At 50.5% G+C, this 12,943-nt stretch overlaps 1 protein-coding gene across 5 annotated transcripts; it reads left to right on the top strand.

Moving 5' to 3' along the window:
* Window positions 1-2,477: 2,477 nt before the first annotated feature.
* Window positions 2,478-11,694, top strand: PROCA1 (protein interacting with cyclin A1). Of its 5 annotated transcripts, none has more exons than XM_080681112.1 (5): window positions 2,478-2,967; window positions 7,770-7,856; window positions 9,982-10,132; window positions 10,416-10,574; window positions 10,661-11,694. In XM_080681112.1, exons 1-5 carry the CDS (start codon window positions 2,880-2,882, stop codon window positions 11,310-11,312), a joined length of 1,137 nt encoding a protein of 378 aa, XP_080537238.1. In that variant the 5' UTR covers window positions 2,478-2,879; the 3' UTR covers window positions 11,313-11,694. The 5 variants fall into 5 exon arrangements, with proteins under 5 accessions (XP_080537238.1, XP_080537239.1, XP_080537241.1 ...); XM_080681113.1 differs by having other exon boundaries at window positions 2,501-2,967; window positions 9,997-10,132; XM_080681111.1 differs by having other exon boundaries at window positions 2,518-2,967; window positions 9,898-10,132.
* The last annotated feature ends 1,249 nt before the right edge of the window (window positions 11,695-12,943 follow it).

The raw sequence follows: 12,943 nt of genomic DNA, 5'->3' as shown, positions 1-12,943 counted from the left end.
ATCGATCAGCTGCCTCCTGCACACCTCCCACTGGGGATGTGCCCGCAACCAAGGTACATGCCCTTGACCGGAATCGAACCTGGGACCCTTCAGTCCGCAGGCCGACGCTCTATCCACTGAGCAAACCCGTTTCGGCTTTTTATATATTTTTTTATTGATTTCAGAGAGGAAGAAAAAAGGAGAGAGAGAAACATAAATGATGAGAGAGAATCATTGATCGGCTGCCTCCTGCATGCCTCCTACTGGGGATAGAGCCCGAAACCTGGGCATGTACCTTTGGTCGGAATTGAACCTGGGACCCTTCATTTCATAGACTGACACTATCCACTGAGCCAAACCGGCTAGGGCCTGCCTTCCCTTTAAAAAATACTTCTTTGAGGGGAACACAGTGAGAAGTGATTGTGTTTTTGATACTTTTTGGATTGACCATAAGGCCCAGGGAGGTAGGGGCTGGACTATTATTCAGAAAATATGTTACCTAAATACCTAATTATATTAGGGGTATAAACATAAAATTATGAGTGGTACCTTTTTACATCTTAAAACATGACTAAAGAACTAAATGGAATAAAAAATAAGATGTTTATTTTTCCCTCTTCAAAACAAAAGAGACATACTCTACGGAGGACCTGGACTTGAATCCTCACTTGCCTCCTCTTGTGTCCTCCCAGGACACTCAGGCAGATTACTTATCCGCTGTGCCTCAATTTCTTCATCTATAAAATGAGGCTGATAATACTGATGAGATTTCATGGATGAAATAAGATAAGGCACTACCAAATACATAGGAAGAGCTCAAAAACCTCAACTATTATAACTATTTACAGGAGTGACCAAGAACCCGGCTCATTGTTGACATCGGCCTCAGAGCTATACATTAGTTGGAAGCATCTCAGACATCTGGACCAACAATGGAGGGACACATGTGGCCTGGTGCCATCCTGGGAAACCATGGAGGGTCAAGATTAGAATACAGCCGAAACCGGTTTGGCTCAGTGGATAGAGCGTCGGCCTGCGGACTGAAGGGTCCCGGGTTCGATTCCGGTCAAGGGCATGTACCTTGGTTGCGGGCACATCCCCAGTGGGAGGTGTGCGGGAGGCAGCTGATCGATGTTTCTCTCTCATCGATGTTTCTAGCTCTCTGTCCCTCTCCCTTCCTCTCTGTAAAATATCAATAAAATATATTTAAAAAAAAAAGATTAGAATACAGATCCTGGCTCTCATTCAGCAAGTGCTCTGTCCGTTCTATGCCTGCTTTCATTCTTCCCCAGCTACTCTGTTCTGGGAGGGTGACTTTTTCTGCACACTCCCCTTTTGCCCTGGTTTCCCCATCCCCTGCTGTCCCTAGAGCTGGAGGTTCTGGGCGGTGGTCCTACCCAGTCATGTTGCTGGGTCTGGAGGAAAGTGAAGGTTGGCCTCATGAAGAGCAGCAGCAGGAGGGGCCCTTGGTTTCTCTGAAAAAAAAAAAAAAAAGGTTAAATACCATCCATTCCTTTCCATCCTTTGAGGCATAACCTCACTTTGGAGCCTGATACCAAGAAAAATTGAGGGGCATGATATGTGGAATGCTGGTTATGGGGCTCTAACATTCTTTCACACTCTCCTGGAATTGTTTTTTGTTTATCTTTGCGCCTTCATAGGACTGCACTCATCAACCCTTTCCTTGCACAGAGCCTGTAACTCAGTGTGTGTGTGTGTGAAGTCTGCACCACAATGCTGTTGTGGAGTGTTTGTGCTGAGTAAAATGTGGGGAGCAGGGGGTATGGTTCTGTATTCTGGGTAGCCTCTGTGAGGGGTGTGTGCATATTGTATTAGTTTGTGTGTGGTGAGTAGATTTTGTTATGTGTGCTATATGTGTGATACAAGCATGCACAATGTGCATGCTATCCTTAAGGGTGTGAGGGGTGTATGGTGGAGGGATGTGTGTCATAGGTTACTATGAATACAGTGGATCCTGCTCCCAGCACTGGGTAAGCCTATGGAGACACATAAGGTTGTGTGACTGAAGTAAGATAAAGCACTAACATATAGGAAGAGCTTTATACATAGGAAGAACTCAAAACCCTTAACTATTATGATATTTTTTGGGGGAAATTGACCAAGACCCTGCCTTTTGTTAAGATCTTTATTGGGCAGTATTTCTCTGGGTCTGGGTGCCTCATGGGGGCTGGAAGAGAATACTGGTAAGAAGCTCTGACGGTGGGCGCCACCTTGGGGCTGGGATCGGACATCCAGTCGTCATCCGAGGACTCTGCTGGCGGAGAGAGAGCGAGTGATCCTGGCCTTCCGCCAAGCCAGGAGGAACCTCAGGAGAGCCGGGATAGTGGGGTGGAGGTTGGAAGCGTCCCTCCCCAGGCCGCAGGGAGAGGGTCACGTGTAGATTGGGGGCGGGGCTAAGGGCCGCGGCGCGGTTCGGAAGGGATTGGGAGGGGCCGGGAGCGGTGCGAAGTGTGAAGTCGAGAGAATGGATGGGGCGGGGCTAGGGGCGGGGCTAAAGTCTGGGTCGGGGGCAGGAAAGAGTTAAGAGCTGGGGGTAGGTCTGGAGAGGAACTAGGATGGGCCAGAGCGGCCTAGCTAAGGTTTGGGCCTGAGATTAAAGGTGAGGTACCAAGGTTAAAGTGGAACATAGAGGGAAGAGCCTGGAAGGCGTTGGGGTGCCCCGGATGAAGAGCGTGGCTGAAGCTTAGACTTGGGCTGAGAAGACATCGCAGTTTAGAACGGGGCTGGGGAAAGTGGGTGGAGGGGTGGAACCAGTATGAGGCAGAACTGAAGGGGCGAAGCTGAGATTGGGGTTTACGGCTGGCTCGGCCAAGCTGAGGTTCAGGTTTGGACTTCGGCGGGCCAGAGTCTTGTAGAGAGGAAGAACTGGGCCGAGAGCGATGTGGGTGAGGACGACAATGACCATTGAAAGGTGGACTAAGAAAAAGACTGAGGACAATGCCAACATCTGGGATGATAGCAGCAGTGGTAAGGCGAGGGCGGGGCAGATTAGGGGAGGGCTTCGACCCGCGGCGGTGGCACAGGGCCTGGCCTGAGGACCTAGTGAGCCCGACAAGGAAGGCGGGGCCAAGGGCAGGCTGGGGCGGGGTTAGAGCCTGGGGGCGGGCTCACGGCGAGCCGCGGACCAATGATTGAGGACTGGAGTCCCGAGGGCCTGGGAATGATCTCCGGGTCTGGCTGGAGCGGGAGCTGTAACTACTGTTAGTAGCGCCAGGAGTCTTCGCTGTGCAGCAGCTCAGGGCCCGGGCAGTAGCCCAATTAGTGCGGGGCCTGGCTGGAGCCCATGGCCCAGCGTCCACCCTGTCGCCGGGGCTTGGGCGGACGGTTCTATTGACTCTGAGGGCAAGGAATCTGGTGGCTCCGAGCGTGACATCACAATCGCCTACAGACGTGGGCGGGGCCGGGGTGGCATTTCCTAGGAGACGCGTGCACACTGTGCGTGCATTGCTCCCTCCTCTTCCCTCCTTCCCTTCCTTGTTATTTCCCCCCCTTTCTTTCTCCCTCTCGCCTTCCCTCCCTACCTCCCTCATTCATCTGCTCCAGTGTCGAACCTGGAATCCCACCGCCTGTACTGCCAGGGCGGGGGGAGCTCCTCGCCCGCAGGACTGGGAGGATTTTGTACAAATGAGCATCACCTGTGAGTTTTGAGAGGATTCTGTACAAATGAACATCACCTGTGAGTTTTGAGTTAGGTCCCTGAGCCCTGATTAATGTCCTATGGAGAAGGAGGCCACACACCTCCCTCTTTCTTTTAAGTCATTACCCTCCTCATTCATTATGAAGTCCCCCCCTCCCAACCCCATGTCTAACCTCAATCACTTCTGCTGCAGGAGCTCTGGACTGCTGCTTCAGTGGGAGGCCCCTCCTTCTGCCTGTGAAACTAGAGAGCAGATTGCCTTCCTCAGATTGAGGAGAGTTATTAAATCCCACCCCTTGGCAAACACGATTGTCAGGGCTTAGAGGAAGTTAGTGGAACCTGCATATAGACCTTTGTTAAAAAAACATTGAATACAGTAGTAATTAAGAAATTTTTAAATTGATTTCAGAGGAAGGGAGAGGGAGATAGAAACATTAATGAGAGAGAATCATTGAATAGCTGCCTCCTGCACACCCCCTACTGGGGATTGAGTCCTTAACCCGGGCATGTGCTCTGAAGGGGAATGACCTTTTGGTTCATAGGTTCATGCTCACCCACTGAGCCACACCGGCTAGGCTCATGTATTTTTTTTCAATCAACCAATATTTACTGAGTACTTTCTTTTTTATTTTATTTTATTGATTTCTTACAGAGAGGGAGAGGGATAGAGAGAAACATCGATCAGCTGCCTCCTGCACACCTACTACTGGGGATGTGCCCACAACCAAGGTACATGCCCTTGACCGGAATCCAACCTGGTACCCTTCAGTCCACAGGCCGACGCTCTATCCACTGAGCCAAACCGGTTAGGGCTTTCTTTTTCTTTTTATTTTTTTAAAAAATATATTTCTTTATTGCTTTCAGAAAGGAAGGGAGGAGAGAGAAACATCAATGATGAGAAAGAATCACCGATTGGCTGCCTCCTGCATGCCCTTACTGGGGATCGAGCCTGCAACCCAGGCATGTGCCTCTGGCCGGAATCGAACCTGGGACCCTTCAGTCCACAGGCTGATGCTCTATCCACTGAGCCAACCCGGCTAGGGCTTTCTTTCTTTCTTTTTTTTAATATATTTTATTGATTTTTTACAGAGAGGAAAGGAGAGGGATAGAGAGTTAGAAACATCGACTCAGCTGCCTTTTGCATGCTCCCTACTGGGGATGCCCCCGCAACCAAGGTACATGCCCTTGACTGGGGTCGAACCCGGGACCCTTCAGTCCGCAGGCTGACGCTCTATCCACTGAGCCAAACCGGTTAGGGCTTTCTTTTTCTTTAAATCCTCATGCAAGGATATGTTTATTGATTTTATTTTAGAGAAAGAGGAAGGGAGAGAGCAAGAGAGAAATCGATAGGAGAGAGAAACATTGATTTATTGTTCCACTTATTTATGCATTCATTGGTTGACTCTTGTATGTACCCTGACCAGGGATTGAACCCGCAATTTTGGCATATCAGGACAATGCTCTAATCAACTGAGCTACCCAGCTAGGGCTTACTGAGTACTTTCTATGTCCCAGGATCTGTAGAAGCAGAAACAGATGAAATACGGGTCTTGTTCTCAAGTTGCCATAAATGCATGAGGTACCCTGGCAGGGTAAAGGGGCACAAGACATGTGTGACCAATTCTACTTTGATAGCATTGTTTTTTCCAAGATGAGCAGGTATTTCTGGGTAGTGGGAGGCAGGAGAGAAGAAATGGAGAAGGGGATGGATGAGTGGGAGGAGCTGATAACTGAGAAAGGAACCAGGGCCCTGGTCCTGGGGTGGGGACAAGATAAGGACATCATCTTTTTTTTTTTTTTTAATATATTTTATTGATTTTTTACAGAGAGGAAGGGAGAGGATAGAGAGTTAGAAACATCGATGAGAGAGAAACATCGATCAGCTGCCTCTTGTACACCCCTTACTGGGGATGTGCCTGCAACCAAGGTACATGCCCTTGACTGGAATCGAACCTGGGACCCTTGAGTCCGCAGGCTGACGCTCTATCCATTGAGCCAAACTGGTCAGGGAAGGACATCATCTTGAAGGCAGTAGAATGCTATTAAAGAAGAGGAACATGGTAGACCAGTTGGCATCTAGAAAACTCACTTTGGCTGTATTGTGAGGACTGCATGAGGGTAGTGAGACAGGAGGTGGGGAGGCCAGGCAGGAGGCTACTGCATTTGTCCTGGTGAGAAATAATGAAGGTGTGAACCAAGACAGAAGTAGATGTGGGAGCAGATAGGCATGACAGGGCTTGATCATCAAGTTGGTATAGAAGTGAGGGAAAGGGTGATTCTTAGATTTCTAGCTGTGGTGTCTATTGCTCTCTGAAATGGAAGATACAAGAGGGGGTGGTTCATGGAGTGTAGGAAGAAGATGGTAGGTTCATGTGGGACATGTTGGTCTAAGATGTTTGGGAACATCCAAGAAGATATTGGCCACCTGCTCAGCAAAGCAGTCTGGATTGGAGACCCATCCAGAATTATGTCATTTTATTGGTGGATGCTGAAACCATGGAGGTGGATGACATTATCCAAGACAAGTACTCTGAGAAGTAGAGTAGAACAGAAACCTGGTGATCAATTTAAGGGGTACAGCAGAGGAGTTAGGAAAGAACTAAAGAGCTTGTCAGAGAAAAAAGAGAGGAATGAGAGAGGTCGGCATGGAAGCCGAAGGAATAGAGCATACAGAAGAAAGACATTCATTGGTTAACAGGGTCAAGTGAGATAAGATGAAAATAAGGCCATTGGGTGTGGCTATTGGGAAATTGTTGATAGCCTTTGCCCCTGATAGAAGGGCCCGGTGGCTGCCATGTGTAGGTGGCTGGAATAGAGACAGAGGTGAAGATTCTGAGCTCACTGAAGGTAGGGTCTGTGCCTCCTCTGGTGTCTAGTGAAGCTATCCAATGTCTGTTAAATGAGTGGATAAACTTGGATTGAAAAGGAAGAGGAGTGGGATATGTAGTATTAAAGGGAGAAAATAGGGTTCATAGAGTGCTTTGTTTAAAGTTGTTCATAGCCTATAGGGGGAAAACAAACCATTAAAGGAGATAAAAATTCTGGCTGGGACCTAGAGTTCAGGTGCTTTGGGCAGGAGGAAGGGACACTTCCCCAGGTTGGAGGAGAGTTGATGAGGGTGGGAGCTGCCACAGATAAGGCTGGTGAAATGATCTGCTGGAAGGAGCAGCAGCAGGAAAGGAGTTTCCAGGGAAGTGCTGTGGAAAGCAGAAGGAGCTGACCAGGGAACTGTAAAAAAATGACCAAGTGCCACTGAAGGCTCAGTTTAAGTCCCCAAGTAATCAGCTTCCTTTTTAAAAAAACATATTTTTTATTAATTTCAGAGAGGAAGGGAGAGGGAGAGTGAGAAAGAAACATCAATGATGAGAGAGAATTAATGATTGGTGGTCTCCTGCATGCCCCCATCCTGGGGATCAAACCCACAACCTGGACATATGCCCTGACCGGGAATAGAACCGTGACCTACTGGTTCATAGGTTGGTGCTCAACCACTGAGCCATGCTGGCTGGGCTCAGCTTCCTTTCTTAAGAACTCAGCTCCTGATGCCCCAAAGGATAAACTAATTGTGGGAAGTAGGAAAGCGCAGGCTCTGCCCTGTGGTTGTTGATGCAGCTGCTGTCCCAGTTGAAGTTCTGCTGGCGGACAACCTCTGACCCAGCTCCACACACCCTATGACAATTCCTGGAACTGTCTGTCCTTCCTTGTCTAGATTGGCTCACTCCTATTCTTTCTCCAGATTCAGCTCCTGTTAAGCTTCTTTCAAGAATCCTTTCCTAATCTCACCCTACACCAAGCAGGTCAAACTTGCAGCCCGGGGGCCACATGAGTTTGACATGCTTGCCCTACACCCTCACTGTTTCTAGGTGCCCTTGTTCTTTGCTTCCACAGGCCTCCTTCCCACCATTTCCCTCACAGTCAGTGTCTGCATCACACCACAGTCATGAACTGTTCACATACCGCTCCTGCGTCTCTTCTCAAACCCTCTCCCAGCCCCTTGAAAGCAGGGACTGTTTTTGTAAATCTGCATCTTGGATGCAACTGGTGCCTGACACCTGTGGCATCGCAGAAAATGTTTGATGAATGAATGGCATGGGGAGGGGATGCTGCCTGTGGCCACTCTGTTCTCTCTCAGATGTAAACAGGTTACCCAGCTGGGAAAGAGGACATCTGCTGGCTGGTGTGGCATCTAGCACTGATGCATCTATCTTCTCCTCTGAAGGTGGGTCCAGGGGAATCTCTGGCTTCAGAGGCCCCATCACCCCTAACTTGGGAAAGCTGACACCTAGTGGTAGGCAGAAGGGAGGGAAGTGTTTGGTCCTGAAGGGGTTACCCAGCAGCCCCACCCCCACCCCACCCCCTACTCATGCCAGAGAGGGCCCCTTTCTGGAGACCACAATCACCCCTTTGTATAACACTTCATGGTGCACAAATATCTTTGACATTTGAACTAAGTCCTCCCAACAACCCTGTATAATAGGTTACCACCATCCCCATTTTAAAAATTAATTTATTGATTAATTTTGGGGGAGGGGGGAAGGGGGGAAAAACATTGATTTGTTGTTCTACTTATCTATACATTCATTGGTTGCTGATGGGATTGAACCTGAAACCTTGTGCAAATCTTGGTATATCAGGACGATGCTCTAACCAACTGAGCTACCTGGCCAGGGTGCCATCATCCCCATTTTGTGGGCAGAAAAATGAAGGCTCAGAAAAGTAAAGTGACTGGTCTTCAGTAACCCATCTTGTGACAGAGTCAACACTTGGACTCAGGCCTATCTGACTTCAAGGACACTTGCCACTATGCTGACCTTTGCCCCAAATCAGCAGGGCTGAAGAAAGCTGAGGGTGTGGTGGTATTCCAAAGTCCTGCCTCACATACTTATGAAGGACATGAGAGGAGAGGAAGCAGACAGGGAGGCCACCAAATGGGTCAAGGGTATATGGGGACCTGGGACCCTCGCAGCCTGGTAGGAGGAAGGGAGGAATGTGGGGCAAGGCTCAGACCACGCTGCTGTCTACTCATCTCTCAAGTATTTAAGGCCACTTTGACAAACACCCCCCCCAGCCAGGGTTTTATGAGATCTTGCCCCAGTTCCACACCTTGTAGGGGCTGGATAAAGGTGCAACCCTCCTGGCCTGTTTGGCGGGGAGTAGCCAACCATGGCACCCCATGCCAGACTACTATGGAAGACATTGGTGTTCACCCACTTCTCCCTTCCAAGGTGGGTGGAGTCAGAGTCCAGGGGAGACCTGCAGGAAGGTGCCTTGTCCTCTCTGCCTTGATGTGTGAGGTCCTGGGCACGTGGAGGCATTTCATGGGCTTACCTTTTGGAGGGTGGCCGGAGGGGAGACCCATCGGTAGACTGGAGTCTTAGGCAGGGTCAGAGATGAGGCAGTGCGGGTAGAGGCTGGGAGACTCCAGTGTGTGTCCCCGACTTGCATTCCGTTGAGTAAAAGAGGTGGGAACCTTTCTCCAGGGCTTTCCCTTAATCCCAATTCTCACTCCAAAGGAACCCTGGCAAAGTAGACATGGTATCTGTGCTGCCTACAAGGGGTAGAAGGACTCAGGTTGGGGGTGGGTTGTTCAAGTCTGTGGCTCCAAGGATTGGGGAGAGAGAATGGAGGGGAAGTGGGAATTTGATGATTAAGAGCAGGGAAAGAATCCAGAGTGAGCAAGGGAAAGGGGAGAGATGTGAGAAGAGTGCCTGGAGAGAGAAGGAACCTGGAGGAGAAAGGAGGAAAAAGGGAAGGACCAGAGTCAGGAGAAGCAAAGGGGCATGGCAGTGGTAGAATAGGCTTTAGCTCCCATCCAGGCTTGAGCCACCATGCTGTGGCGGTCCTTGGGGCTGGAATGGTGTGAGAGGCTGCAAGGGGTCAGATGAAGGCCTCCTGGGCATGTGCAGAGCAGGCATAGGAACTAAGGCTCTAATCACTGGGGACTCGGAAGTGGCACTTGTGGAGTGAGGTAGCTGATAGCTTCCCAGCAGCTGGATGAGAGGTAAGCAGGAGGCAGTGGAGGGCTCCAGGGAGGTAGGCTCCCATGGAAGGCAGGGGAAGGGAAGAGGCAGGTGTCACAGGGCAGCAAGGGGGATTTGGTGAGGACCTTGGTGAGACATCTTCCTGGGAGTGTGCAGGGGGCAGACAGATTCATGCAGTGGATTGGGGAAAGCCTAGTGCTGAGACCTGGTTACTACAGGGCTGAATTACTACTATGAAGTGGAAACATCTGCTTGCGGTGTGTTGGGGGTTGGTGGCAGGTGAATTTGGTGAAGCATGTGGACTGAGCTGTGGAAGGAGAGACCCACAGATGTGCTGCTACCGCCACCCCTATTATGACCCAGACTCCGACCCCTTAGGCGAATTCAAGGACACTGACAGGTGCTGCTGGAATCACAAGCAGTGCACTGGGCATGTCATCCACCCCTTCACCTCTGATTGTGGTCACTACAACCTGCACCTGCACTCGCTCAGCCACTGTGACTGTGACTCTAGGTAAGGTCCCTCCTTGGGAGATCCACAGCCCAGGAGACTCCAAGGCAGAGCCAGGTCCAAACTTTCACTGCGGTCCCCTCCTTTAGCTTTGACCAGGCACTGCCAGCCCAACCCCGGCTTTGTAAACCTAGCTCTGCTCCAAGAGCAATGGGGAGGAGGTCTTTTGGCAGCCTGGGCTGAGCTGCAGTTACTATTTGGAAAGCCCACTGTGCTTCAGGCTTCTGGCTCTGGGCCCCTGGGGAGTCCTGGAGGTGTGGGAGCCAGGCTGAGTTCCATGTGGCAGGGTGAAGGACTGCTCAGAGAAGACAAATAGCAGCAGCTCCCAAGATGTAGGCCCAACCTGTTCCCGAGATGTGGGCCCAACCTGTTTCGACATCATCCAGACCCCTTGCTTTGAGCTCATCCCCGAGGAAGAGTATGTGGAGCGGTTCTGGTATGGCTGGTGAGTGCTGGCAGGCTGATGGGGGCACTGCGGGGCATTGGCCCTCACTCTCTGCCAACCTTCTCTTTCCCTGTCCTCCCGCCTAGGTGCAAAAGCTACAGGCCTGTCTCTGTGGCAGTGATCCACCATCCCCTCCACCACGAATTTAGAGATGACCTAAATGAAGAAGAGGAAGAGGAGGAAGAAAGCAGGCCTCCCATCCCGACCCAGGTGGGGCCCACCGCCACACCCACTGACAAAGGCATAGGAATGGGCACGATCACTGGCACACCAGACTCAGCGGCTCCCATTACCATCTGGCGCTCTGAGAGTCCCACAGGGAAGTCCCAGGGTAGCAAGGTTATCAAGAAGGTCAAGAAGAAAAAGGAAAAAGAGAAAGATGAGGAGTCAGATGAGAAGGCAAAGCTGAAGAAAAAAGTCAAGAAGGGCAAGTTGATTAAAAAGAAAGGCCCAGTTAAATCGGAATCTTCACCTCCAGACTTGAGCAGATCAATAAGCCCAAGGGAGCTGGTCAGGCTGTCAGAATCCAGCCCAGAGAGCCGGGAAGACCTGGAGAGTGAGGACAGTTACAATGACCCCAGGCAGGAGGAGCCCTCCAGCGAGGATATTGTGGAGTCATCACCCAGAAAGAGAGAGAAGAACACGGTCCAGGCCAAGAAACTTGGGGCAAAACCCTCTCCAATCAAGAAGGTCAACAAGAGGAAATCTCCCCCAGTATCAAGCCCCAATCTCAGTTGAGGCCAGGGCGACCAGGGTGAAGAATAAATGCCATCAAGCCTGTCCCAGACCCCCTGCTGCTGTTCTCTCTCCCTCTAACTTGGCTACTTCTGGGGGGAGGGGGTGGGCTCTGGGCATAGCTGGAGCAAAGGGGCTAGGGGCCTGCAGGGGTTTCTATAGGGCAGTCCGTCTTCTAAGAGGAAGTCCATGGGAAGGTAGGTGGGAGGGCAGGGAGGGGCACTGTAACAGCCTGTTCTTTGTAACATCCAGGGCAGAAGAGCACATCTGGGTGAGGAGGGAGGAGGCTTCCCATCTACTGGGAGGCTGGTCTGTGTTAAATCCACTCTGGGACAGGCGGGATTATCTGTAACGATACCCCTAATAAACTGAACCTTTTAACCTCTGCCACTGTGCCTACCCTTCCCCTCTTTTAAGTGGCCCTGGAGAAGGTGCTGGTAGCACCAAAGGGAACATGATCTTACCAGCTCTGTGGACCTGCTCCTATGAGGCCCTCTAGACCTTTTGTGCTAAAGGGAACTGAACTGAGTTCCCTACTAAAGGCCAACCCCTCCCCTTCTCCCCCCAACTCTTGCCAAAAGCCAGAGATCTTAAATGAAGAAAAAGCCAAGAAGGTCCCTTTCTAGTGTGGCTCAATTGGTTGAGTGTCATTCCATGCATTGAGAGATCACCAGTTCGATTCCCTGTCAGGGCACATGCCAAGGTTGCAGGCTCATCCCCAGTGGGGGAGTGCAGGAGGCAGCTGATTAATGTTTCTCTCTTTTTCCCTCTCCCTCTCTCAAATTTAAAAAAAAAAAAAAAAAAAAAGGGGGCAAGGAAGGGAGCTCACCAAGTTTGGGCAGCAGTGGCTTTTTTTGACTTCTCTGCTGAGCCTCAAGCAGAGGAAAAGAAGAGGGAAAGCCTCACTTTCCCAGCCCCGACTCACAGAGCTATGAGACAAAACCTTTGGGAAGAAACACAGGGAGATCAGAGTCCAGGATAAAAGAGGCTGTGGGGCTGGGGAAAGGACCAAGGCCTGGGAACTGGCCTGCAACAGCCCAGCTCCCTTTTCCAGGACCAGTGTTTGTGTGTAGCAGGTAAGTGTGGGCCCATCCTGGGTCAGACACACTTAACTGGTGTAGAAGTACTGCCAGATATTCAGGCCCAGCTGGCAAAAAGGAAGAGAGATGTGCAGGGGCTCAGGGTGAGAAACCCAGATTTACTTGTGGCCTTTCTCAACTGTGCCAAAGAAGTCCACAGGTGCTCCTTGACTTATGATGGGTTTACATCCTGATAAACCCACTGTAAGTTGGAAACATCGTTAGGTTGAAAATGCACTTAACACACCCGAACACCACAACTTAGCCCTTCTACTTTAAATGTGCTCAGAATACTTACATTAACCTATAGTTGGGCAAAAGCATCTAGCACAAGCATGTCAAAGTCAAAGGCTAACACAGGCCACATAAAAGGCATGTGGCCCGTGGGCCATGAGTTTGACATGCTTGATCTAGCACAATGAACACACTGTTGATCGGTTGTTTACCCTGGTGATTGCTTGCCTGCCTGGGAGCTGCAGCTCACTGCTGCTGCTGCCCAGCATCATGCAGCATCAGGAGAGTATCCTACTGCATATCACTGGCCCGGGAAAAGAG

The sequence above is a fragment of the Plecotus auritus genome (assembly GCF_963455305.1).
Source record: "Plecotus auritus genome assembly, chromosome: 7".
Lineage (NCBI taxonomy): Eukaryota > Metazoa > Chordata > Mammalia > Chiroptera > Vespertilionidae > Plecotus > Plecotus auritus.
The sequence above is the reverse complement of the archived record's forward strand: the minus strand, read 5'-3'. Positions and strand labels throughout refer to the sequence as shown.